The following is a 26,566-nucleotide window of genomic DNA, read 5'->3' on the forward strand; positions in this document are numbered from 1 at the left end:
AAAAAGTCTGCTGCACGTTTTAGTTGCTGCTGTTTACTCTTACTATGTTTGTGCTAATTTGATAGTTTCTCTCAATACTGTTGCGTTTGCAATTTAACCTGATGTGGCCACCACTTCTTATTCTGCTGGTGTTACACCTGTGTCTTTTACTGCTGCTGTCGTTGCGACTGGAGTTGTACATGCGGTGATAATTTCCTCTACCTTTGCAGATATTACCTGTACGACTTGCAGTACTGCTGCAGCGGCTGTTGTGCTCTCTGCACTCTCATTTGCTTCTGATGTTACTGCATGTTCTAGTACTGCCACTCCTTGACTAGTTGCTAGGGAAAAATTTTCTGGGGGATTAGCACATGGCCCAGTTCCACCAATGACGTCATATTTGGAATAAACAGTTTGCAGCAGCTACTCAAGAACCCACAGACAACATTTAATAGCAGACCTCTTAACACACCTCAAGATGGCGGTCACAAACAGACCATTACAACTGCAGAAAAATGTAACAAATTCATGAAACGTTCAGTTTCCTAACAAATTAAACTAATGGGACTGCTACAGGGCTCAGTGGGTTTTGGGCGAGGACATGCTAATAATACTATAAAGATAATAACATCATTCCAAGACAACCACCTAAGAAACACACAATTGGAATTGAATATTTCACTTTACCTCTATAGCTCAAACGAAGGCAGTGATACAAGACACTGCCGCCCCCCCCCCCCCCCCCCCCGCACCCCGTCCCCCACAAGACCACAAAAATCAGAATCGCAGTTTTTGCTAGACATGTGTAGCTCAAAAGCAGCCATTGATACCAACCCTCACCTCCTAACAAAACCAACCATACTCATATTTGAAAACCTTCATTTCAAAAAAAATTTCCCTTCCATAAGCAAACTACAATTTCACAATGAATAAAAAAGATCATAAAAATGGACCTACCAACCATAGACAACTCCAAATTAATCAATACTGATCACAAAACATACTAGAAAACACACACACACACACAAACTGTACAATAATAGCAATATTCATACACAACCCCAAAGCAAAGCTCCATACAAACAAACGACAAAAATCCAACATTCTACCTAATAAATCACCAAACTTCAAACGAAAAGCAAAGGCTCAGAAACCAAAAGCAAATAAATCACCAATAGCTACCAAAGACTTGAGCCAATTCAGCTGAACCACAGGTACAAACCAAATCACAAACATAAATATTCTCCCGTATAAAAACAGCCTATTTCAAATACACTACGCCTTCATGACGTCACATTCGAATAAAATAGCGAAAATTTTGCAAGAACCAAGATTATAAATATTAACACTATTCGTTTCGTTCGCAACAATTTAAGTTTCTGTCCAATCTCGCCCTCAAAAAACGTTGGAAAAAAAACCAAATATATGTGACAAACAAGGTTATAAATATAACCACTAGTCGTTTCATTCGCAACAACTTAAGCCATGCTCTTAGATTTCTGCTTGTCATTACCCTAAGAAATTGTGCCATGTATGGGAAGAAACAATCAAATATGTGTGACAACCAAAATGCTAAATCTGAACGCTATTTGTTTTTCTAGCCACAATTTAAGCTGTGCTGTCAAGTTCCTGCCTAACACCAGCCTAGTAAATCACGATGTACTCGGAGTAGACAGCATATTTACACCAGTAAGGCAGTCGCAGATAACTTTTAATAACAGACCACTTAAGTTCTTCGTATCTTAACACTTATGATGTCAGACAAGATGTCACTGGTCAAAGCTGACGAGTGAAATCTGACTGTGCGCTTGATCCTTTTCTGGACTACGATGACCTTGGTTGTGCATTATTTTGTGCATGTCTTCTTTCCTTACGCCAGTACACTTGTGTCATAGCTCTCATTTCCTCAAAACCACTGTTCGGACACACTTTAATCTTTCGACTTATTAGTAATTTGTCCCTTTTATTCAAATACATGTCATGTGTTTTCCTTCCAGATCATGTATGTTAAGAAAAAAAGCATTTGTAGTGCATTGGCAGATTTTTTCTGTGGGTACTGTTGCCTTTTTGGGTCTCTTTGTTCACCAAAGAAGATTCACCTAGGTCACGAGTGTGTGGTATGTCTACAACTTTTTCCACTATTGCAACAATAAGATTATAGCAGCTATTTTGTGTTCGTTTTAATACATTTTCGCCATCTGTTATCACAAAGGATTGTTTTTATGACACTCAGTTGTTTTTAAAGTCCTTCCGAGTTTCCTGCAGACCTACTCCAGATTTGGCAAAAACCTAACTGGCATATTGTGCCTTTTTTTTACTATTGTTTCACTATCTGATTTACACTGGTATATTTCGACGGTTCTGGAGTACGTAACAGATTTACTTGTAGGTTCAGCGTCAACAATAAGATCTCGGATCGGTTTACGTATGTAGGGAAGTTTAAATTCGCCTGAATGAAGTTTTGATTTTGTACAATTCCTTGGCTCGTAATACGTCTGGTTTCGTCTTTGTTTGCGTTGTCATATGGATAAACATATCACCGTTTTTTCCAACAACACTTAGTGTTCTTTGGTTATCATTAGTTAATAGTTGTTTTTCCAGGAAGATTTTAATCACTTTAAAGTATGATCCATATGGATATAATGCGTTTTCATGATCTATCATTGTGAAGATATGCAAGTGATACCACTTAAGCAATATTTAGTATAGTATAGTATATTCTAACAACACTTGAGACGATTTTTTTTTTCACTAGGGGCAAAATGCTCCGAATTTCTGAGGGACGTTAACATCTACTCGCGCGCCACCATCTTAACTCATGACCAAATGTTTCGATTATTTATCTTTGTAATTTTAGCTTGAATAAATTCGCAGTAGAGCATTTTTTCATATATATAGAGGATATATATCTGCTTTTTTGAGCTTCTCGCCAGCTGCCTAGAAAATATTTAGTCATCGTGTCTCTTAGTTGTCTTCAATGTATCGATTGTCGATATTAGTCTTTGTTTGTCGTTTCGAAGCGCTTTGCATGATACACAAGGAGAAATTTGTGAGAGCGTCCTTCTTCTTGGTAATGTGTGTGGGACTTTAAGAAATTGTGTATTCGGCATTAGTTTATTTGTTCTACGTGCGTGTGGTGCAGTGGAGCGTAAGTAGTTACAAAAGTACCAAGCGTTTATTTTATGCGTTTTAAACCATTCATTGAGTAACGAATCCGAACAAGCAATGGGGATTCAAACGAAGGAATTATCTACGCGCCCTTTTCCTTGTTTACGTACAGAAATGACATACTGGTATTGTATGCCAGTAAAATCATAGTGTTAAATGTTAATTGTTTGTCAGATTTAGCAGTACAATTATTTTACGTAGTGGCCTCAAGTTTGGTAGTTAAACCTTTTGTAAATATTCGTGTGATTAATTACATGTTAGAAGACAATTATTTTCTTCCATAGAGTAAGAATGAAGAAAAAGTACGCGGAAGACGATTCGGAAAATGAGTTTTCTGTTGACGAACCTGAAGAATTAGAAGAATCTGATGACGACTGGACTCCGGCAGCAAGTGAGGTACGTAATGCCGGCGTTTGTAACTAGGGGCTGGATCCTTCATAGTGTATTGTAAAGTCATAATACGTAAAAAGTTCACACAATTAAAGTGCAGAACCTGTATTCAGTATATTTCGAAACTTTGTGGTTTTGGAATAATGTATTCTTTTCGAATTTCGTCCATTATCAGATAGTGCATTCTTGTGTACGTTTTGTGTCTGAATTGACATTTTTGTCTTTTGTGTATCACTGTCATCGAATATGGAGTCATTTTCAAGACCTGCGAATTATTTAGCGATTATCTTAGTATAACAAATAAATGTAGCTAAACGCTGAATTCCATTGAAATGTTTCAACACGAGTTTAGGTGGTAAATGAGAGACTTGTCTTAGCATCAACACAGACACCATAATGTCAGATGAAATTGAGACCCCAAGTTATTATCTATGATAGGCCTACTTGTATTTTTGCAAATGTTATTTACTTGTTCCATAGTTAAAATTCTCAGTAAGCTTTATGATGAGGGAACATGTCAACAGAACAAATGTATACAACTGAAAAAATAATGAACTTCTATTTGGCTGCATGCTTGCCATTTGAACTTTCTATGGCTAAACATCTCTGCCCAAGAATTCCTGTGTGATATTAGCTATGGGGCAACCTCTGTAATCTAATTTGAAAACGCTTCAGCTATGTCACATTTTTATTCCTCTGGGTAGATTGTCAGTAGTTTTATAGTTGGATATTTCACACCTCTCTTTGCTGAAGATATTTTTTCCTTCTGGTGTCGTACTTGCGAATATGTTAATCTCAAACTTTGATGTATTGTTGGTAACATATTCATAAGTGAATAAATGTACTGTGAGGCTGTGGTTGATATTACTAGATGCTTGGATAGGTGGACCAACAAGATGTAAATCTGTGAACTCCACACACAATTTTTATGAAGTTTGTGAAGCCATTAGATATCAACAGATTATTTATTGACCAGCTGTAACTTACACATTGAGGAGAACTATCCACCCTCATGTATCTTATCTTACGTAGTTTCTGTACTTTGTATGTGTGTGTTTGTGCAGACGCGAGGTTACGTAATTTGCACCAAAATACTATTTGGTGATTTATCTACTATGTAATAAAACTTACATGCTACGCAATTTTAGATATTTATCGTTAGTAAGTATGGAAGGAATGCAGACCTCGGGCTATGCCATAGATCAGTTGCATAAATAATGTTTCACATAAAAAATTTCAGCTGCCTAACTGAGACCTCGATCTATGCTGCAGATTGGTTTTTTCGTATTAACTAGGTTTCAAGGTAGGACACATTTGTTGTAACTGTGCCAGCAGTCGTAACTTGTACTGATCAGGTATATATAGATGTTTGTTTCCTGGAGACATTTGGAGAAAACTTATTCAATGCTTACGGAGGTAGTCATTTGTTTGATCCCATAGTGCAACTATCAACAGTGCACCTGTGGGTTTTCTGAGAATTTGAGACATGTCTTCGGCAATATTTTCCTGAAAGAAACAAACTAGGCTGTCTCTACAATGTTGTGCCCTTTGAAGGAAACAATGAAGAAGATTCTGTAAGCGATTTTCTTATTGATAATTTGAAGCAAAGTCTGCCAAAAAATATTTTCTTGAAAATAATGTGAACTTTAGCTTATTCTCTCTGGAAGTAATTGCAAGATAAACGTGAAACTTTGCGCGTAATGACTTAGCAAAACAGGGCCTTAAAATATGAAATTTCATTCTTATACTGCTTATCAAAACTTAGCAAATTCAGGGCAAAGATTTTTAAAAAATGCCAAAAATGGCTATTTTTGGTGTACTTCTGCAAAAAGTCATCTGCAAACTCTGCATGTTCATTAGAAGCCATCGTGGACTATAGCAACACTAAAAACAGGTTTACTGTGGTACGTAAAAGGTGAACACATGTCCGTGAGTCATAATGATAGTGACTCAAGGACCTGTGTTCATATTTTATATACCAAAGTAAACCTGTTTTTATTAAATATATGTTCTCACTATTATTTACTGATCTTTTTACAACTTCATGATTTTACACCTGGCATTTTGTGGGGAGTGAAGATCTTTCTTAATTTATGGGCAATTTTGAGCTTATGTCCAGTAAAATATGTTAAATGGCATAAACTGGGCTTAAAGGCTATAATTAAATAAACAATAACACAGTCAAGTGGCGGTGTGTTCATTGAGAAATTATTATATGACTTGCTCAGCAACATCAAAAACTGTTTACTTTTACACAATTTTTCATAAGTACTCTAGTGTTCCACATAAACTGCAAAGTATGCGGATACAAAGTACTCTATAAAATAGCATATGTATAGCATTACAGAATAGAGACATATTAACAAGTCTCTGTAACATCAACCCCTTTCCATAAAATGTCAGGCACTGTCAACTTTCAACTTCACTAAAAATTACACAATGCGATAATGGCTTAAAACCTGAAGGCTGTTAACATAGTGTGTGCTCCATCTCTTATGCAACAATTTTACTGTCTTTGGTAATGCACAGTTACATTGGGAAGTTTATAACCAGTTTGATTTTGTAATTACAGCAGAAAAACAGACTGAAATATGTCACATTGAGTTGTGACAAAAAAAATTCTTTTTTAAGTTTTTAAAGATATTTGGACGTTATCTCACTTCTTAGTCAACTTTTGATATTGCTTCCCTAGAGTACTAAACGCTTGTATAACCTAATAAAATGTCTAATTTAATTTGAATGCCATTGGAATATGGGCCCATTTTTCAATGCACCTCATTGTTTTTTAGGAGCTTATATGCAGGCATTGCTAAACCAAATCCAGTTTTTAGGTGGTTTAGAACATGGCCTTTCTAGTGAAAATAGCTTGAGTTTGCCACAGATTTTTTTCTAAAAGTGAGCCAAAAGGTGCCATTTTTCGGCGTTTTTGCAAAAATCAGCTGTGCCTTCAATTTGTAAACTAGTGGAAAGCAGTAGGAGATTGAAGTTTTGTATTTGAAGTCCTTGTTTTGGTATGTTGTTATGTGCAAAGTTTCAGGTTTATCCCACAATTATTTCCAGAGGTATAATAAAAAGCTAACTTCACATTTTTTAAATTTTTTGGCCAACTTTACTTTCAATTATCCACATGAAAATTGCTCAGTAAATCTTTATCATTTTGCTTAAGAGTGCAAAATGGCATTGTCGGAGACATTATCTATCGAAGTTGTGGAAAGCTCGCTGGTGCACTGTGCTGTGGGTCAGACAAATTACTATATGTCTTAGAAGTACTGAATTAAGGACCGTGAAACTGTACCAATGCTTATTTTGAACATATGTTAATGTTCATGTATAATTTCATCATAATCTATGAGGGTTATATGGGAACCTCTAGACCACTTGGCATGGAATGACCCAGCAAGTAATTTAGAAGTAAAGGAAACCACTTGCCAAATGACAGTTGCCATTACAAGGTACTGAAAACTTACTAGCTTTTGGAAGAATGGATAGCTAGGTGTGGCGGGAGGTAGCAGGTGTGCTGGCTAGGAATGAGGGAAGGAAGGTTGGCGAGTGCACAATGTCTAGGCAAATGCTACGCAGGTTATCAGAGCCGGTGCGGTGTGACACATGATGAAGTGGAAGCATGGATTGGGAGAAGGTGACAGGACAGAAGAAGGGAAACTTTTGAGTAGGGGCTGTGGGCCCAGTGAGTTGCGGGGATGGAAGCCAGGAGGATTGCAGGAGTGAAAGTGTCTTGCAAGGAAGCTTCCACCTACATAGTTCAGAAAAGCTGGTGGTGGGGGGAAGGATCCAGATGGCCTGGGTTTTGAAGCCATTGAATTCTAGTGTGTTGTGCTCCTGTGTGGGCAGCTTGGTTTGTAGACGCACTCTGGCAGTGGCCATTCATTCTTGTCGATAGCTGGTTGGTTGTCATGCTGTCATAAAACTGTGCAGTCATTGCAGCAGAGTTCATGTGACATTACTGCATTCGCAGATGGCCCTGCCCTTGGTGGGTTAGGATGAGTTGGTGACAGGACTGAGGTAGGAAGTGCTGGGTAGGTGAACTGGGCAGGTCTTGCACTTGGCACTTCATGTATGTTGTTTGAACTAGGATGTACTGGTACTCCTCGTGAAGACAGAGTAAGATTGTTGTTTTCAGAATCTGTGTAGGAATTGCCTGGAAATAGACATGGAGAAGCCCCCAACTTCATTGTTAAAGATGAGACATGATATTGTGAAATTCTCCTCATACTATTAAAGATGTCTTTGTTTCAGACAATTTCAACTCTGACAGTGATTGTTAAGTATAGCAAGGATCGACATAAACACAGGGAAAGAAAGGTTTAAACTCCTGAGACTGAAGAGGAATGCTTTTAATCTTGCAGAACTTAATGATGTTAAATTTCACAGATTTATTGATATATTGGAATATGATAGAAGCAGTGGTGGGAATACGTCACTCAAGAGAAGGTGAAATGTGCTACAGGTCTGTGAATCAGTGTACTCTTTAAGTGTTAGAAATGCTTTTAAGAAGTGGGCAGTTTGATTCGTTTCTGGTGGCCTGTCACGGCATTTGTGGACTATCGGCCTAGAATATATATTTAGTCCGAACAAAAAACTTTCAGAAAATGTAATGATATAGGGCAAGTAACAGATTGGATGATGTTTTGAGACTAATGGAATGACTTACTTTTATTGAGTAACCTTGTGTTGCTCTTCTGTGGGATTAATGTATTCTTTCTTTAATCAAAACCATTTTATAACTGCAATACAATCCTCGTTGACTGAACTAAAGGGGGAAGACATTTTGAATAACAGTTCTTTCGGTTAAGTCATGAACACGCAGTAAGTACTACAGTATTTTGTTTTAATGCAGAACAAATTTTTAAAGGGTTTGAAAGCGAAAAACAGTTTCTAAAATTTCTTGGTTTGTGATTTCTTACAAATAGTGTGTGACAATCCACTCCTCTGCCTTGAATGTATCAAAGTCTTCGGATCCAGGAATTCTTTTTACTATTTGTCAAGTTCTGAGAGTTTTCTCCTTCCACAGCATCATGCAGTTTTCTCCAACACTTTTGATAATTTTCTGCTTTCACATTATTCCAGGCTTGGGCAAACTGGCAAACTCTCATATTTATTGCCTTCACTGGGGAATTCATGTTTTTTCTTTTGCATGCCACAATCTTGAAAGATTATTGTTTTTTCCCCCACAATTGTGCCATTTAAATGTCACCATTGCACCATGATCCAGTGACTGAATCACACTGGTAACATTTGGGAGAAGGAAATTCACAAGTAGTCGACACTTTTTAAACTCACAAGGATGCGTAGTTGCACTGTCAGTAAGTTCTTTCTTAGGTAGACCTTTTTAACTAAAAACTTTGCAACCCTTGGTACAAGCAATCACTAGAACATTTGTCAGAGTTCACAAAACACCAAAGAAGCGTTGTGGGCTCTATGAATACCTGTACGTGTAAGAAACGTTTGATGCCAAAAGAACAGTTTTCCGTTCTTTTTCCTTTCGTGTCTGGAGGTAGGCATTTCTTTTAAGGAAGCTAAGGATTTAGTAGGCAACGTCATAAAATTAACACCCATTTCAGGAGCACTATAAGCATGGTGCTTAGTTTAGCCTCGGCTGTAATCTCCAGACTTAATTTTCAAACCATGACCTGCATCTGGGTCTGCAGATAACTTTTCTCCACATACATTAAATTGCCGACTGGCATGTTGATTTAAAATCTGTCTACCCACCCAGAGCTTGAAAAAAGAATCTTTTTGTTCTTCACTTAACAACTCTGTTAACATTTTTTTAGCATTTCCTTGTGTTATTGGACTTGTGAGAGCCAAGTCTTTTTCCTCATTGTTGGGTGAACTGAAGATAGCACCATTTTGAAAGTCAGGTTTTTCATTGTTTTTCTGCAGAGATTTTTCACATCTTGCTCTAGAAATATAGACTTCACTCATTCTGGAATGATAGAAAAACCAGTGCTATAGTTTTCAATAAAGTTCCTCTTTCAACTTCTTTGATAAGAACTAATCAATGAAAGTAATTTAACATTATTCTGCTTAGTTGCTGTGACACAAAAATGCACATACAATGGAAGTAAACCACTTGAATGCAATCTTGTTGGCAGTGTAGCTATACTTAGGCTGGAAAGTTGGTGGCTGGGGAAGCAGGATTGGGCACTCACCTCTACTCTCTAGCTACAGCCTGGAACACACTTGAATTATTTCCTTGTAGTACCATTTTAATTTTTAGGTTTATGATTTTAGGAGACATTTTGGGTAACCTAAGTTTCAGTTGACCTAAGTTAACTGGGGCTGTACTGTACTTACCAGTAGTTAAGATGAACTGTATACAGTTTACATTACAAACATGGCTATTAACGAAACCAGTTTCTTGTAGGGTTTTTTTTTTTTTTTTTTTTTCTTCTTCTTCGAGTGACACAAGGAATCGAGCTAGACAGTCTTCAGTTTTGTTGAAACTGGTACAGAATATATGTAAGGTACAAAGCTTTATCTGTAACTTGGTGTAGGTTACTTACTAGAGCCATTTTTACGAGGACCACTTTCTTTGGAACCAGTGAAAAATGTTTGGTAAGCTGTTGTTCCTCACCAAATGGAGCTGTGATAGTAACTTTTGCCGTTAAGGCAACTTTATGTACACTTACAGAACTAGCATAGAGGTAAGATAGCAATGCATGTAGCACAATCTCTCCACCTAGACGTATTTTGTCAGATATTTTCCCATGTTTAAACAAGGAATAGGTTATAAGAAAGACTGGAAACATTACTTCAATGCTTTCTCCGTTTCCCTGTCAGAAAAGGAGTGAATTCTGACCTTCTCTTGAACTATATTCACCATATCTACCTCTGTTACCAAAAATGCCAGTTGTACCAAATTCCGCACGTATTTTGCACCACTGAGATGCTCAGATTTAAGTCTGTTACATGCAACTATTTTGGTTTCGTTGTAATTTCAGTTAAAGTTACATGAATTTGCTTAAATTGGGGAGTCCTGTCAGGAGGCCTACATTTAAATACATTTTGTTAATTTAGTAACCAATAATACTTCAATTTCCCATTTCCATTCAGTGTTCAATTGAATTATAGTAATCTGTGAGTTACAGGTTCCAAGACAGTCTATTGCCCTAGTTACAGGTTAATGTCTTAGTTATGTCAGTCAGTGAGTAAATAATTGAGGGGTGGAGAAGACCACCACTCACAGAATAGCAGAAGCATTGAGTAGACGGGCACACACAAAAGAGGAAGAAAACTTTCTAAATTTAGAGAAACACACACACATTGAGCCAACTGGAAACAGTGCTGCGATTGCATTTCAATATGTAGACTAGGTGTAAGGGATATGTCGGGTGGTGATGGTAAAGGGGGGGGGGGATGGAGGTAGGAAGAGGGGTTTAGAGTGAAAAGTTGGTGGCTTGGAGGTAGGCAGCACATTTACTGGCTAAGAATTCAGAAGGGAGGAGTGCCAGGTGAGCAGGATAGGTATGTAATGCATGGGCACCGAAGCTGGTGGGGAGTGGCACATGAATTTGATGTCGAGATATGGATTGGAAGGGGGTTACAGGACAGAGAAAGAGGACACTGTAGGGGGAAGTGTGTGAGGACAGTGAGTTAATTGAGATTGAGGCCAGAAGGGTCAAGAGACTGAAGGGTGTGTGTTACAAGGGTAACTCCTGTCTGCATAGTACTGAAAAGCTGACTGTGGAGGGGAGGATCCAGATGGCCTGGGTTGTAAGACAGTCACTGCAATTGAGCACGCTGTGCAACTGGATGGTCCCTTTTTCCCACAGTTCTGCAGTGGCCATTCGCTCTGGCACACCATTGGTTAGTTGTCACACAAATATAAAAAGCTGTGCAATGACTGCAGAAGAATTGGTATATGACATTGCTGCTTTCAGAGGTAGCCCTGCCTTTGATGTGCTAGGATAAGCCTGTGACTGGACTGGCGTAGCGAGTGCTCGGTGGGTGGATTGGGCGGGTCTTGCACCTGGCTGTCCATGTGTCATGTGGGTTGAGAGTGTAATTGGAATAAAATGGGGCCCGGATGTTGTGTAGGTTGTATGGGTAAGTAACGTCACTTAAGTAGGAGTGGGAAGGATCTATTGGGTGATGAGGTGGGATGTTGCTTTGTAGCCGATTCTTTGTGGGGTGGGGGGGAGGATATGGTTTGTGAAATTGGTTTGCAGACTAGATTTGGGTGTAGTGTCTGTCTGTAACAGCTCGCATGAGGCCCACAGTATAATGGGCAAGGGAATTCATGTCACTGCAAATAAGACATCCACAAGCGAAGAGCTTGTATGGGAGCTATTTTTTGGTATGGAAGGGTTGACAGCTGTCAAAATGAAGATGTCGTGGTGGTTAGTGGGTTTAATATGGACAGAAGTATAGATGAAGCCATCAGACATGGTCAACATCCAGGAAGGTTGCACATTTTGAACCAGGTAATGAGTTTTAGGTTTTTTGAGGGGTGAGGAGTTTCCTCTAGATTGCTCATAAAATTGTCATAGGAGGGTGCCATGCTGATGCCCATGGCTATGCCTCAGATTTATTTACAGGTAAACAATGAATACACACATCAGACCCACATGCCAACCTTTAATATGCCATCTGCAGAAAACCTTCCTAGCCTCCCAAACCCATCATCTGGTTCAGGTTCGTCGATGGTTTCTTTATAATATGGTGTAACGATCAAAACTCCATACCCTCATTCCTTCATAACCTTAACACCTTCAGCTTCGCCTGGTTCTCTTCAATCCAACACTCCACCTTCCTGGACATTGAGCACCACCTATGACGACTCCATCCTGACTGTATTAAACTGACCAACCACCAACAGTACCTGCATTTGGATTGCTATCACCCCTTTCACACAGGCCCCCAAGGCCATGGTTTGCACCACCCAGTGGAACCCATGTGTATTGATGCCATAAACCCTCAACCAGTGGCAGCAGGTGACACTAAGGCATAACCTGCCTCTTTGATCCCTTCATTTCCTCACTGTGCGTCAACAATATTATTCTCCAGTAGAATGGTAGCAGTTTTTCCACCACTTGGATAAGGTACATCATCTTTTAAGCACATCCCCTGGCTTCCAGAGACTTGGTTTTCAGCAATGCAGACCTCAGCTCTTTGTGGGTACTGGGGGTGTTACTTATAAATCGTGCTGTGTATGACAGGGTGTTGGGTGGAGTTTGCGCGTATGTTCTGGACACACTATATAGCGAACTGGTGCCTATTAATTAACCTTCAGATGCTGTGGCTGTTTGGGTAAGGGCATTTTGGGATATTACCATCTGCAATGTTTATCTCCCTCCCGATGATGAAGTCTCTCACAACATACTGTTTGCATTGGTTTCAGAACTCTCACCACATTTCCTAATTTTGGATTATTTCAACACCTGTTACCCTCTGTGTGGTGGAACAACGATCACTGGCCACAGGAAAGACATAGAAAATTTACTAGCACAACTTGACCTTTGCCTCTTGAATACTGATACCCCCACACATTTCAGTGTGGTGCATGGAACTTCCTTTGCCATTGACTTTTCCATTTGCAGCCCTTGTCATCTCCCATCCATCCACTGGAGAGTTTTTGATTACCCTTGTGGTAGTCACCACTTCCCGATCTTCCTGACCCTCCCTCAGCATCACTACCCTGGACACAAGTCCATATGGTCTCTCAACAGTGCTGACTGGGATGCTTGGCCTCTGCTCCTTGGCTACCTGCTGCATGGAAGTATCGGCGAGGCAATCCAGAATACAACCACGACCATCCTTTCAACAGCTGATTAGCGATCCTCTGTTCCTTGGGCCTACACTGATGGAAGACAGAACTTTGGTGGTTATCAGAAATCGCAGAGGCTGTTAGAGATCGTAGGTCGGCTCCCTAATGCCATAAGCGGCACCTATCGATGGAGTACCTCGTTGCTTTAAGTGGCTTTCTGCCTTGGTCCACCACCCAATAAAAAGATGGAAGCGAGATTTCTGGGAACAGTATGTTTCAGCCATCAGACCATGTATCTCTCCTTCGCAGGTTTGGGTGATGATTAGACATCTCTAAGGACGTGAGACACCTGCAGGTGTACCTGGTATTATCTTGAATGCCACTGTCTACACTGACACTGACCCTGATGCCATCGTCAAACATTTTGCTCTGCAGTGTGCTTGAGCCTCAGAGTCTGAGAATTATCAGCTTGCCTTTCAGGTTTTAAAGCAGAGCCAAAGCAATTATGTTTTACTACACCACTTAGAGCCAAATAATGCTCCATGCAGTGAGTGGGAATTCTTCAGTGTCCTAGTCCACTGCCCTGAAACAGCCTCACGCCCAGACCGCATCCACAACAAAATGATCTTGCACCCACCGGTGGAGTGTCAGCACCGTATCCTTGCCATCTTTAACTGCATCTGGAGTGGGGATGAGTGTCCAGCACAATGATGAGAAAGCATCATTGTCCCAGTACTGAAACCAGGTAAGCAACCTCTGGAGATTGACAGGTATCGTTGAGTCAGTCTCACCAATGTTCTCTGTAAGTTGCTTGAGCACATGGTGAGCTGGTGGCTGTGTTGGCTCCTTGATTTTCAGGGCATGGTTTCCACCATGGCTGTTCCACTACTGAAAATCTGGTTTACATGGAGTCTGCTATCCGAACAGCTTTTGCCCAATATCAACACTTTATAACTGTCTTCTTCGACCTGCAAAAGGCTTATTTATGTCTTCTTCAACCTGCAAAAGGCTTATTTATGACACCGTATTCATGCTATCTTACACAGGTGGGGTCTCTGGTGTCTGCTCCCGATTTTTATCCTAAACTTCCTGTTGCACTGTACGTCCCAAGTTTGAATTGATGATTCCCACAGTACCCCGCATACCCCAGAGACTAGGGTCCTGCAGGGATATCTATGGAGTGTCGCTCTTACAAGTAGCTGTCATTGGTCTAGCAGCAGCTGTGGGATCTTCAGTATCACGCTCCTTTTACGCTGACGACTTTTGCCTTCTCTGTTGCTCCTGTAGCTTGGGAGTCACTGAACGTCGACTGCAAGGCACCGTATGAAAGATAGTCATGGGCTGTCACTCATGACTTTCGGTTTCCAGCTGCCAAGACTCACTTCATGCAATTCTGTCTGCATTGCACCGTACCCCACAATTTTTAGGACTGGCCTTTGATTCTCGGTTGATGTAGATTCCTTGTCTTCACCCACTTAAGCAAAACTACAGACTGCACCTTAATACACTTTGCTGTCTGAGTAACACCTGCCCTAGCTGGAGTGCAGATCGCACTATCCTTTTGCAGCTTTACAAAGCTATGATACAATCCCATCTCGATTATGGGAGTCTGAGATACTGTTCAGCACTGCCCTCAGCATTTCGGATACTGGATCTGATGCACCAGTGGCTGTATTTAACTTGAGACAGGAGCCTTTCAAACTAGCCCTGTGAACAGCTTACTCGTGGGCATTGGGGTCCCTCCATTGCGGATCAGGTGCCAACAACAGTTTGTCAATTGTGCTACCCGCATTCGCAGCTCCCATAAGCATTCGAACTACCATCATGTCTTCCCAGACACTGAAATCCATCTCTCACAACAGTGTTCCAGATCAGGGATTATGATTGTAATCTGTATCCAGTCCGTCCTCTCTGAACTCCATTTGTTTTCTCTTAAATCTCCGGTGGCCCACTCAGGTTCACCTCCATGGTGTGTCCCTCGGCCAGAGCTTCGTGTTGACGTACCATAAGGCTCAAAAGACTCTGTCTCCCGAGGACCTTTGCCACCAATTTTTCTCCATCCTTGGTGCATTCCGGGATTCAAAAGTAGTCTATACTGATGGCTCAATGGTTGCTGGTCACGTGGGCTGTGCTTATGCTCGCAAGGGACATACTGAACTGCGTTCCTTGCTAAGTGGCTGTAGTGTTTTCACTGCGGGGTTGGTAGCCGTTCCTCATGCTCTTCAGCATATCTGTTCCTGCACCAATGGGTCCTTTCTCATCTGCAGCGACTAGTTGAGCAGTTTGTGAGCTCTTGACCAGTGTTACCCTTGCCATCCATTGGCCATTGCTATCTAGGATTCCCTGTATGCCCTTGAACAATGTGGATGTTCAGTGACTTTCATGTGGACTCAAGGCCACATCAGAAACCCGGGGAATGAACTTGCCGATAGCCTGGCCAAACTGGCTACCAGTTAACTGACTCTTGAGATCGGTATTCCTGAAACAGACCTCTGATCCATATTACGCCGTCAAGTTGCAGGAAACTGGAAATCAGAATGGCTTGCTCTGACTTCACCAAACTAGCTACTGGTGATAAAGGAGACTACAAATCTGGAGGTCCTCCATGCAGGCGTCGTACTAGGACTCTGCAGTCCTTTGCTGACTCTCCATCGACCATACCTGGCTGACTCATAGTCATGTCCTCTGTCATGAGGACCCACCCCACTGTCATCGAGTTTCCCATTTGGTGGCCCACATTTTGATGGACTGTCCCAACCTAGCTGCCCTGCAGGAGATTTTTGATCTCCCATGACTCACAACCCCTAGTGTTCGGAGATGACGCCTCAGTGACTGACTTAGTTTTATGCTTTATTTGTGAAGGTGACTTTTAACCACTCTTTAAGGGAGGGCTACCTAACCTTATCAGCCCATTGATGGGTTGGGAGAACACTGTTACCTCCTTTGCCCAGACAAGACTGTGGCTGCGCCCTGTCTGTGTTACTAGTCTTTCCTAGGCAATCTCTGAGTGAGTGGTATACCTCTGGTAAGTGGCAGGGACTGGAGGATATATGTCCCCTTGTTGCACTCTGCTTCCAGCTGCTCCGTGCATAGGACACATTGCCTGCCTTTCTTCCTCTTTCTCCTTTTCGTCCCTTATTTAGCCATTATTGATCTTTCGTAGACCTTGGAACTTTGTTCCACTGGGTTTTGTGCAAAACTACTAGGTCATAAGTCCCTTTTTCCTCAAACAGGCAGATCTATATGACTGAGGAAAAAGGGCTGATGACCTAGTAGTTTTGTCCTTTTAGTCGTGCAACCAAGCAAGCAAGCAAGCAACCAACCAACCAACCTTCCACACTAAAAAATCACCCCCATATACCCTCGCCACCCATGAATGGCGTATCTGCAGTATACAGTATGCTGAAGCTCTCATGATTACACTCGCAGACAAGTATTTACCCCTGAAACCTAGTATACAAACAGATATCCTGTGTTTCATCTTCACCCATCCCTGATCGTTCCACTGTCCCTAAGAATTGGCTGCAAGTGTGTGCCCCCTCCCTCCATTAGCCAGCATCACTCTTGACTGGAACAACTGTACCATATCCTTTGCCACATCCTAAACAAGAGCCTTCCCATCCCTACTTTAGTGGTATTTTGTCACCCACCCAAACTACACATTGTCTTGGTCTATCCCTACACCCCTCTCATTCCTAAACTCCTGGCCACAGGGATCATATTCCTATTGAAGATCCAGGTGCAAGACCTGCTCAATCCACCCACCCAGGACTTAAGTCATCAGTCCGGTCGCAGGCTTATCCTACCCCATTAGAGGCAGGGCCACCTGTGAAAGAAGCTGTGCCATATAGCAATCTGCTGCAGTCAATGCGCAGCTTTTTATATTGGTATGACAACCAACTAGTTGTCCGTCAGAATGAGTGCACCTCACAGAACTGTGGCCAAGAATGAATTTGACCACCCAGTGGTATAATGTGTAACTGAGAACAACATACTCAATTTCGGTGCCTGCTACACAACCCGGGCCACGTGGATACTTCTCTCCATGACCACCTTTTCTGATGAAATTTATCCTTGTAAACATCAGTCAGTCATGTAACCCTTCTGGCCTTGATCTCCATTAACCCACTGTCCCCACACACTCCATCCAACAGTTCCTCTTCCTGTGTCCCCCCCCCCCCCCCCCCCCCCGCCGCCCCCCTTCCAGTTTGACTCCATGTTGCCCCCTGCCCCATCCCACCCTGCTAGATCAGCAGCATGTGTAGCCTGTCTGTGTGATGGGGCTGTTACATGCCCATCTGGCTGAGCCCCCTGACAACACAGGGATCACACTTCTCATACCTGAGCTGTTACCTCTCCATGTGTGCCTAGGAGTGGTTGCTTATCATTTTGGAGTATCAGAACTGGCAGTGGCTGCCATGTCAGAGGGCTTTTTCTGTGGGTGGTTGACTCCCACAGCTCATGATCAGAGTGGTATCGGAGCAGATGCTTTGTGTATGAAACTCCAAAAAAACTGACTGTTCTTCTACGATCAACTCTTCGGTTGGTAAGGGATCATTTAATACGGCTGCCTTCCCTTCTCTGGATACACCCTAGGAGGAGGGCAAGACTTTCTGGCTTGGGGTGATGCACTTTACCCACTACCTGGTGTGCATTAGGACTGATGGGGACACTTTCATTGCCACAAAGATTTTTTTGTGGAAAATATTGAGGACAAGTTTGGTGAAGTGGTGTCTCAATAAGATGGAGTCAGGTTCACTGTTGATCAAAACTATTTCTGCAGCCCTTCATACTTGTGACCATCTTGGCGACATCCCGATGTCCGTTACTGGTCACCAGTCTTTGACGGTGGTTCAGGTAGTTATTTTACATAGGGACCTCATACTTCAAACCAAGGAATTTCGGGCCAATCTGGAATTATGGGGTATTCAGTTTGTTTGGTGTGTTCCGAAAGGTCGTAAGGACAATCACACAGATACTGGCCCCTTTATGCTGGCATTTGAGGATGATACCCTCTGGAGAAGGTCAAGGTTACCTGTTATCGGTGTGCCGTGAAGCCGTACGTCCCGCCACTCATGCGATGTTTTCAGTGGTTGTGTACTGGACGTGTCTTCAGACTTTACAGTGGAGCTTCTGTGCGGTGAATGTGGACGTCCACTCCATGAGGGGAGCTCCTGTGTTCCTCCACCTTGTGCGTAATCATCACAACCATTACTCTCCGCACTCACCAGATTTCCCAGTTTACAAGAGAGAAAAGAGATACAGGAAAACAAATCCCCTGGATCATCTTATTTTATTCTGAGGCTCGTCAAAAATATGACCGACTTAGCCTCTGTTACATCCTTTCTCCCTCCTACCTCTTCCTTACCCCAGTACTACCCCCCCTTTGCTCTCCCCCTCCCCCTCCCCTGCAGTTCCCATGCCCTCTGCTCCCCCTCCCCTGCAGTTCCCATGCCCTCTGCTCCCCCTCCCTGGCCAAAGTAGTTCACCCCTGCTCCAGCACCTGCCAATGATGGGGTTTCCTTCTGGAACCCTCCCCTCGGCATTTCTCAGGCTGGAGGCCTGCTGCCATAATGTGGCCAAGGGACACAAAATTTGTGTGCCCCATGGTCACGTTCTCTCTTTTTCTCCAGATGTTGCAGAAGCCTGCTCTCCCTCCGTGCCCTGCCCTCCTCAACCTTCAAAAGAAGAGGAGGAGGAGGAGAAGAAGAAGTAGAAGTCACAGGAAAAGCCGCCCCCCTCCCCCTCCCCAGCACATCCGGAGGTGCCACTTTCTCCCTCGCAACCTGAGTCTGTCGTCTATCCTTGTTGGTGATGGATGGTGACCCGGTGGTGTGATTGGCTCCAACCCATTCTCTGCCCATTTGGATACCCGCTCCATGATCATTCAATGGAACTGTAATTGCTACTAATGTCACCTCCCAGAGTTGCAATACTACTCAGCAGCTTATGTCGTTCCCAAGAAATCTCATTTTAATGATACTAACTCATCATCCCTTTATGGGTTTTGTGCTTTGTCGGAAGCGGGTCGGCCCTTTAAGGATGTACAGTGGTTTATAGGTGTTGGTCCATTTGGATTGGCTTGGACTCTGCTGTCACAGTTCGCAATCTCTATCGTTGTCCTGACAGGCCACCTGTATCTGCTGCCCTAACTGCCCTTCTTCAGCAACTCTCCCTCTCATCCTTCTCCTTGGGGATTTTAGTGCCCATCAGCCTTTGTGGGGCAGCACTTCATCTAGTCTGGGAGGCTCCTCATTGACCAATTTCTTGTGGACAATGACCTGTTCCTTCTTAAATATGGTTCGTGTACTCATTTTAGTGTTGTATATGCCATCTCTCTGCTGTTGGTCTTTCGCTCTCTTTCCCTCCCCTTCTTGCTTCTTGACCCTGGTCATCATACGATGACCTGTGTGATAGCAACCCATTCCTGTTGATTCCCTTGTTCCCTTCCTGCCTCTCGATGACCAGTTTACCCCACTGGGCTTACCATCGTGCTTATATACCTCATGCTTATATGCCTCCCAGTTCATGCTTCCACCTTCATTATCAGGTTGCATTGATGAAGTTGTTTGTGATCTGTCTGACAAAATAATCCACCTCATGAGCTCCATTCGCTGTCACCTGTTGTCACCCAGTTCGGTTTCTTGGGTCTTCTTTTTGACAACAAGTTTACTTGGTTGCCCCATATTTGTAATCTGGAGGTTTGCTGTACGTTTAAGCTCAGTGTCTTTCACTTCCTTGCTCACACCTGTTGGGGTGTGGATCTTTTGAGTTTTCTCTGCCTTAGTTTCTGTTCCATGTGGACTATGGCTGTCAAGTTTCTGGATCAGCTGCCCCTTCCACATTGCTTCTCCTGGAACCGGTTCACCATTGTGGTATACATTTAACCAAGGGTGCCTTTCGCTCTAGTGCTGTTGATAGTCTTGTGGTTGATGCTGGGATCCCTTCCATTTCGATTCGGTGGTCCCAGATCCTGGTTTCCTGTACGATCACTATCCATTCTTCCCTGCTCACACTTCCTATTCTATTCTATTCGCAGCTTTATGCCCTCACCCATCCACTTCCTGCTCTCAGTGGGTTTACCAGTTGGGCTCCACCTCACCTCTGTCAACCATGACTTCCCTCTCTTCTCCTTGGCCATGGACTGGAATGGATCTTTTCCGGTGATCGAAAGCTTCCATCACTCCAATAGTGTTTCATTGTTCGTTCTGAACAAACTCTTAAGAGAGTTTCAGGATGCCATTGTTTTTTATACCGATGGCTCTAAATCCACTGATCATGTTGGGTATACCTTCATATCGACTGTTGGCACAGAATGCCACCTCTTGCCAGCCACGTGTGGGGTGTTTACTGCAGAATTGATGGCCATCCATCAGGCCCTGTGTTCTATTAAACAATCCTGCCTCACCAGAGCTTTTTTATGTAAGGACTCAATGAGTGGCCTTCAGAATCTCACTTGGTATCATTCCCGCCATCCCTAGGTCTCTGCCAGCCAAAACATTCTTGCTGATCACGATGATGATGCTTGTTTGGTTGAGTTCATTTGTGTGTCTGGCCACACAGGTATCTCGGCCAATGAACTTGCTGATAATTCGGCTGGTGGGGGTGAGGGGGGGGTTGACGACCACCTACCCCTACCCCCATTGTTCTCTGTAACCCGTCTGGGGGTGGATTTACTGGTTTACATCAAATCCCTTTTTGCTCAATTGTGGGCTTACTCAGGGGAGGCTACACCCTCGTCTAATAAACATGGCATCATCAAGAAGACTCTCACCATGTGGCAGTCTTACTTCTGCCTCTCCTTGCAGGAATCTACCATCCTGTCCATCTTCATATAGGCCATACTAAGTTGACGTGTAGTTTTTTACTCCGCAATGAGCCTCCCCGCCCTTTGTAGTTGTGGAGGTCCACTCAAGGTGATCCATATTTTGCTGGACTGCATCTGTCTTTTGACCTTTCACTCTAAATATGCCCTCCCACATTCTTTGTCTCAGGTGTTAGATGGCACCCCTCGCTTGGTTACGTCTCTTCCTTTGCCCCCTCCCCTCCACCCTGAAAGTGGTTTGTACTCTTAGGTGTAAGTTCTTGGATCTTCCTCAGGAATTACTCCCTAATTTAGTGTAGGCATGGGTTATGAAGGCCTCCATGCCAACCAGGTTCTACTTGCCTTTTCCTTACATTTTGTCTGGTCTGGTCTGTTATGCTCCTTTTCTTTGTTTTCTTTCTCTGATATTGTTCCCATTGTATCATGATAATGGTATGGTATGGTGTGGGTGTCAGGATAGGTTGGTGGCAGTGCTAGTGCCCCACCACGCATAGCATTTCTGGGGTGCCCCTGCTCTCCCCATTTCCACCCATTCCCTCTTCAGTTTTTCCTCTTCCTGCTGCTCTGACATTTCTCTTCCCTCTTTGTTTCTGCATTGACCAGACTGTGCTGTTTATGTTGTTCCTCTCTTGATTTATGCCATCCTAGATCAGATGACCTCACTGTTTGGCCCCCTCCCCCAAATCGACCAACCCACCTACCTTAGTTCACGATTACAATTGATCCTCCAGGTGTATAACCACATGTGGCTCCAAAGCATTTTCCCCTTCAATGGAGAGACACTATTGTGGTTCCTGTTCCTAATCCGGCAAGAATCCATTGTCCCTTGATAGCTAACGGCCCATCAGTCTGACCAATGTCCCCTGCAAGTTATTTGAATGGATGGTGGCTTATCGGCTCAGTTGGGTCCTCAAGTCTTGAGAACCTTTATCTCCTTACTAGTGCGGCTTTTGGGAGGGAAGGTCTCCAATCAGCAGTTTCAATTGGAAACTGCAAGTCAGCAGGCCTTTTCTCAGTGCCAACATTTTGTCACAGTTGTATTCGATCTTCGTAAGGCCTACGACACGTCCTACTTACACTCAAAGAGTGAGGTCTTCAGGCATCAGTCCCATTTTTTATTTGCCAGTTCCTGACACCATACAGACACCATGCAGTCATGTAAAATTGATATGCAAAGCTGGGCAATAGATCTACCTTCTTCAGTGAGGATGCACAAATACATCAGATCTCCTATGGGTATCTCAGAGTAACGAACATGGAGTCAGTGTACAGGAACTGCAGATAGGTGGCAGTAGATGGGAATGTGGATCGGCCGTGAGGCTTACCGAGACAGTCCATGCAGTTGCAATAATGCTGTGTCCTCAATGGCGCAGTGGTTAACGTACCTGGGTTTGAATCCTGGTTTGGTACACATTTTCACTTGTTGCCACTGATTCCGCATTATGTTCCACTGCAGCTGATAGCAGTGATCCTCTTCAATTTACATTTAACATTTCACAGCTGCGGATTCTACGTGGTGTCTGTTCTTTCAGACATGTCCGAAAACCACACACCACCCAATCATATAATTTTACTTTAGCATGCTACTGCAGAATGATATTGCAACAATAATAATAATAATAATAAAAAAAAAAGGAACGCCAAAATAAAACTTTAGTTCCTAAGAAAATGCATTTACAACAAAACACAGCATGCGGGCAGAAGTGTCCGCAGACAGCAAAATGTATGAAAAGCTTTAGGACAAAGACTATGAGATACTACATAACAAATCACTCTTTCTGATGAGTGTGACGTCACAACTGTTTACATTTAAGTCTGCTTTACACCAAAGCAAACACAACCAAATGTGCTTTCGCAAGTAGTGTGCAGAGGGTTCGATCATGCACTATCATTTACTTGTACCTGTGAATAAGTGTTTATAGTTAGCAAACAGAAGAGAGCATATGATGTGTTTCACTTTTTGGGATTAAAACATCATTGTGGAAAAGTTGCTTAACATGTGTTCAATACAGCGTGTTGGAGAAAGGAAACATACAGCTTGATTTATTTTGCATACCGCGCTGTTGGTCATAAAAGCAAAATGACATAGACACAGAAAACTGTGAGGCTCTGAATTATTGTGTGGGCATGAAAGAAGTGGTGGATTTGCCCTGATTTGTGATTTACAGCTCCGACAATCGGTTGCTTTATTCGAAATGGACGATTTTCACCTTCTCCTAGCTGCTATTGAATCGAAGATTTCAAAGCAAGATGCAAGTTAGCAATGATCCATATCAGTAGAAGGGAGGCTGACATTTTTGCTGCAATTCTTAGCAACAGGTGACAGTTACACTAGCCTCGAACACCTATTTCATGAATTGACCTCACCTTTTTCTCCAAACAATTTTGTATGTATTTGTGAAACAATCGTTAATTTTATAAAGATGAACACAAGGGAAATTCAGTTGTGAACAATTAGTAATGTAATGTAAAAAATATGAAAAACAAGGGTATTTTAATGTGGAAAAAATGTGTATTCCATCTGTGAAAGTGTGTTTTTAGCCAGGAAATCTGGGATCCCCCCCCCCCCCCCCCCCATCCCCCTTGTGCGCATATATACCCCATCAAAATTCCTAGAGTTGAACATTCTCCTTATCGTATTTCACATCATTTTACAAGAATTTACTGTGGAACGAAAGAGTGCTAACATAAATGTGTAGATCCTTTAAACCTGTAATGTTAGGTAAAAGGTTATGATATTTTTTGAAGATCAAGGATTTAATACGAGGGCAGTTCAATAAGTAATGCAACACTTTTTTTTCTCGGCCAATTTTGGTTGAAAAAACCGCAAATTTCTTGTGGAATATTTTCAAACATTCCCGCTTCGTCTCGTATAGTTTCATTGACTTCCGACAGGTGGTAGCGCTGTACGGAGCTGTTAAAATGGCGTCTGTAACGGATGTGCGTTGCAAACAACGGGCAGTGATCGAGTTTCTTTTGGCGGAAAACCAAGGCATCTCAGATATTCATAGGTGCTTGCAGAATGTCTACGGTGATCTGGCAGTGGACAAAAGCACGGTGAGTCGTTGGGCAAAGCGGGTGTCATCATCGCCGCAAGGTCAAGCAAGACTGTCTGATCTCCCGCGTGCGGGCCGGCCGTGCACAGCTGTGACTCCTGCAATGGCGGAGCGTGCGAACACACTCGTTTGAGATGATCGACGGATCACCATCAAACAACTCAGTGCTCAACTTGACATCTCTGTTGGTAGTGCTGTCACAATTGTTCACCAGTTGGGATATTCAAAGGTTTGTTCCCGCTGGGTCCCTCGTTGTCTAACCGAACACCATAGAGAGCAAAGGAGAACCATCTGTGCGGAATTGCTTGCTCGTCATGTGGGTGAGTGTGACAATTTCTTGTCAAAGATTGTTACAGGCGATGAAACATGGGTTCATCACTTCGAACCTGAAACAAAACGGCAATCAATGGAGTGGCGCCACACCCACTCCCCTACCAAGAAAAAGTTTAAAGCCATGCCCTCAGCCGGTAAAGTCATGGTTACAGTCTTCTGGGACGCTGAAGGGGTTATTCTGTTCAATGTCCTTCCCCATGGTCAAATGATCAACTCTGAAGTGTATTTTGCTACTCTTCAGAAATTGAAGAAACGACTTCAGCGTGTTCGTAGGCACAAAAATCTGAACGAACTTCTCCTTCTTCATGACAACGCAAGACCTCACACAAGTCTTCGCACCCGAGAGGAGCTCACAAAACTTCAGTGGACTGTTCTTCCTCATGCACCCTACAGCCCCGATCTCGTATCGTCGGATTTCCATATGTTTGGCCCAATGAAGGACGCAATCCGTGGGAGGCACTACACGGATGATGAAGAAGTTATTGATGCAGTACGACGTTGGCTCCGACATCGACCAGTGGAATGTACCGTGCAGGCATACAGGCCCTCATTTCAAGGTGGCGTAAGACCGTAGCATTGAATGGAGATTACGTTGAAAAATAGTGTTGTGAAGCTAAAAGATGGGGGAGTATTTCAATGCTGAATAAAACAACCCCTGTTTCAGAAAAAAAACTGTGTTGCATTACTTATTGAACTGCCCTCGTAGAATTTTTACAGGCTACATACACTGTTTTTATTATTATTATTATTATTATTGTTATTATTTCAGTAGCTGGAAGAAAGGCCCAGAACTAAAATTCTCAGTGCTTAGCAGCTTGAAAGAAATATTCTTCTTCATCAAAACAGAAATGGGTCTGAAGTCGTATGCGTTAGGCAGCAGCTGATGCATTAGTAACATTTGTGTGATTTCACTTTAGGAACATGATGCTCACTCTAAATTGAATACATAGAATGGAAAAAATTTCAGTACCAAGGTTTGCCTCGCAGATGTCCCACACACAAACTAGAAGAAAATCAACTCTTTTATGAGCAGTATGAAACTGAATCCAGAAAATAATTCTGCATGAACAGTAAATGTTTCTTGTTCCAGTGAATTTTATTGATGACTAAGTGGCTATGCTGCAGTGAGCACTATCTCAAACCTCTTTAACACTTGTATACCTTATATTATCCAAACAACTGGACTAGTGTAGAAACTCTCGGGGATATAGCTTCACTAGTTAATGAAAGACAACGCCTCAGATATTAAAACTTTTGCATCAGCATTTGCAAAATTTTGAAAACCTTCACTGTGGTCTTCTAAAGTCAAAGTATTAAGTATTGAGAGATAAGAATTTTTGAAATTACTTAAAAACATACAGGCAGCTGTGTACCAATTATCAACAAACTCTGAGTTGATAAGTAGATATTTGACATGAATGACTCGGTATTCAGTTATCATTAAGTCTTTTGTTTCCAGTGTTATTTTGAGTTCTTGAAGTAGCAGTTGCTTTCTTGTGTACAATTCAAAAGCAGCCATGTCGACATCTTTGACCACTTTTCCAAAATTTTAGCTTCATATCTGCTACCATCCTTGATTTAAGCAACTTGGGAACCATTGTTTTCTGTTTGGATTTGTTGGTCCATAGTTGGTATGAGGTAGCTTGGCAAATTATGAAAACTCCAGACATTCAGTAAATGAATAAAACATCAACACATTTATTTTCAATATGTACAGAATAATAAAATATATATGTAACTGGCAGTCAATGAGAATTCAGTCCAGCAATGTCTCAGAAACGTCTATCATTATATGGACTTTATTACTAATAGTGTTGTGCAAGATTTGCAGTAGTCTCACTGCAGGTCTTCAGAGATCTTAAAAAGATGCACAGACTGATAAATTTGAATGCAGTGAGTGGAAGCGAAGGCAGTGTCCTCGGGTGATGTCTGTAGGGCCATCCATTGGAATACAGGAAGCCTGTCTATAGACTAGCTCACTGCCACCTGCTGGTGGTCCATTCAGATGTGGGCATTGTACTGTGTGCTGCCAATATGGGTGTCATCGGTTCTATTGACACGGTTTATTTAAGTTTCAGAGAAGAAATG

General features: G+C 42.4%; 1 protein-coding gene across 1 annotated transcript in view; it reads left to right on the forward strand.

Moving 5' to 3' along the window:
• Positions 1–2,989: 2,989 nt before the first annotated feature.
• LOC126473266 (nucleolin-like) overlaps positions 2,990–26,566 on the forward strand; it is a 37,763-nt gene continuing 14,186 nt past the window's right edge. The window contains exons 1-2 of the mRNA XM_050100218.1: positions 2,990–3,127; positions 3,432–3,543. Of these exons, the coding sequence (XP_049956175.1) occupies positions 3,439–3,543 (105 nt within the window). The 5' untranslated portion in view covers positions 2,990–3,127; positions 3,432–3,438. The remainder of the gene's footprint in view (positions 3,128–3,431; positions 3,544–26,566) is intronic.

This window comes from Schistocerca serialis, chromosome 4 (assembly GCF_023864345.2).
Source record: "Schistocerca serialis cubense isolate TAMUIC-IGC-003099 chromosome 4, iqSchSeri2.2, whole genome shotgun sequence".
Lineage (NCBI taxonomy): Eukaryota > Metazoa > Arthropoda > Insecta > Orthoptera > Acrididae > Schistocerca > Schistocerca serialis.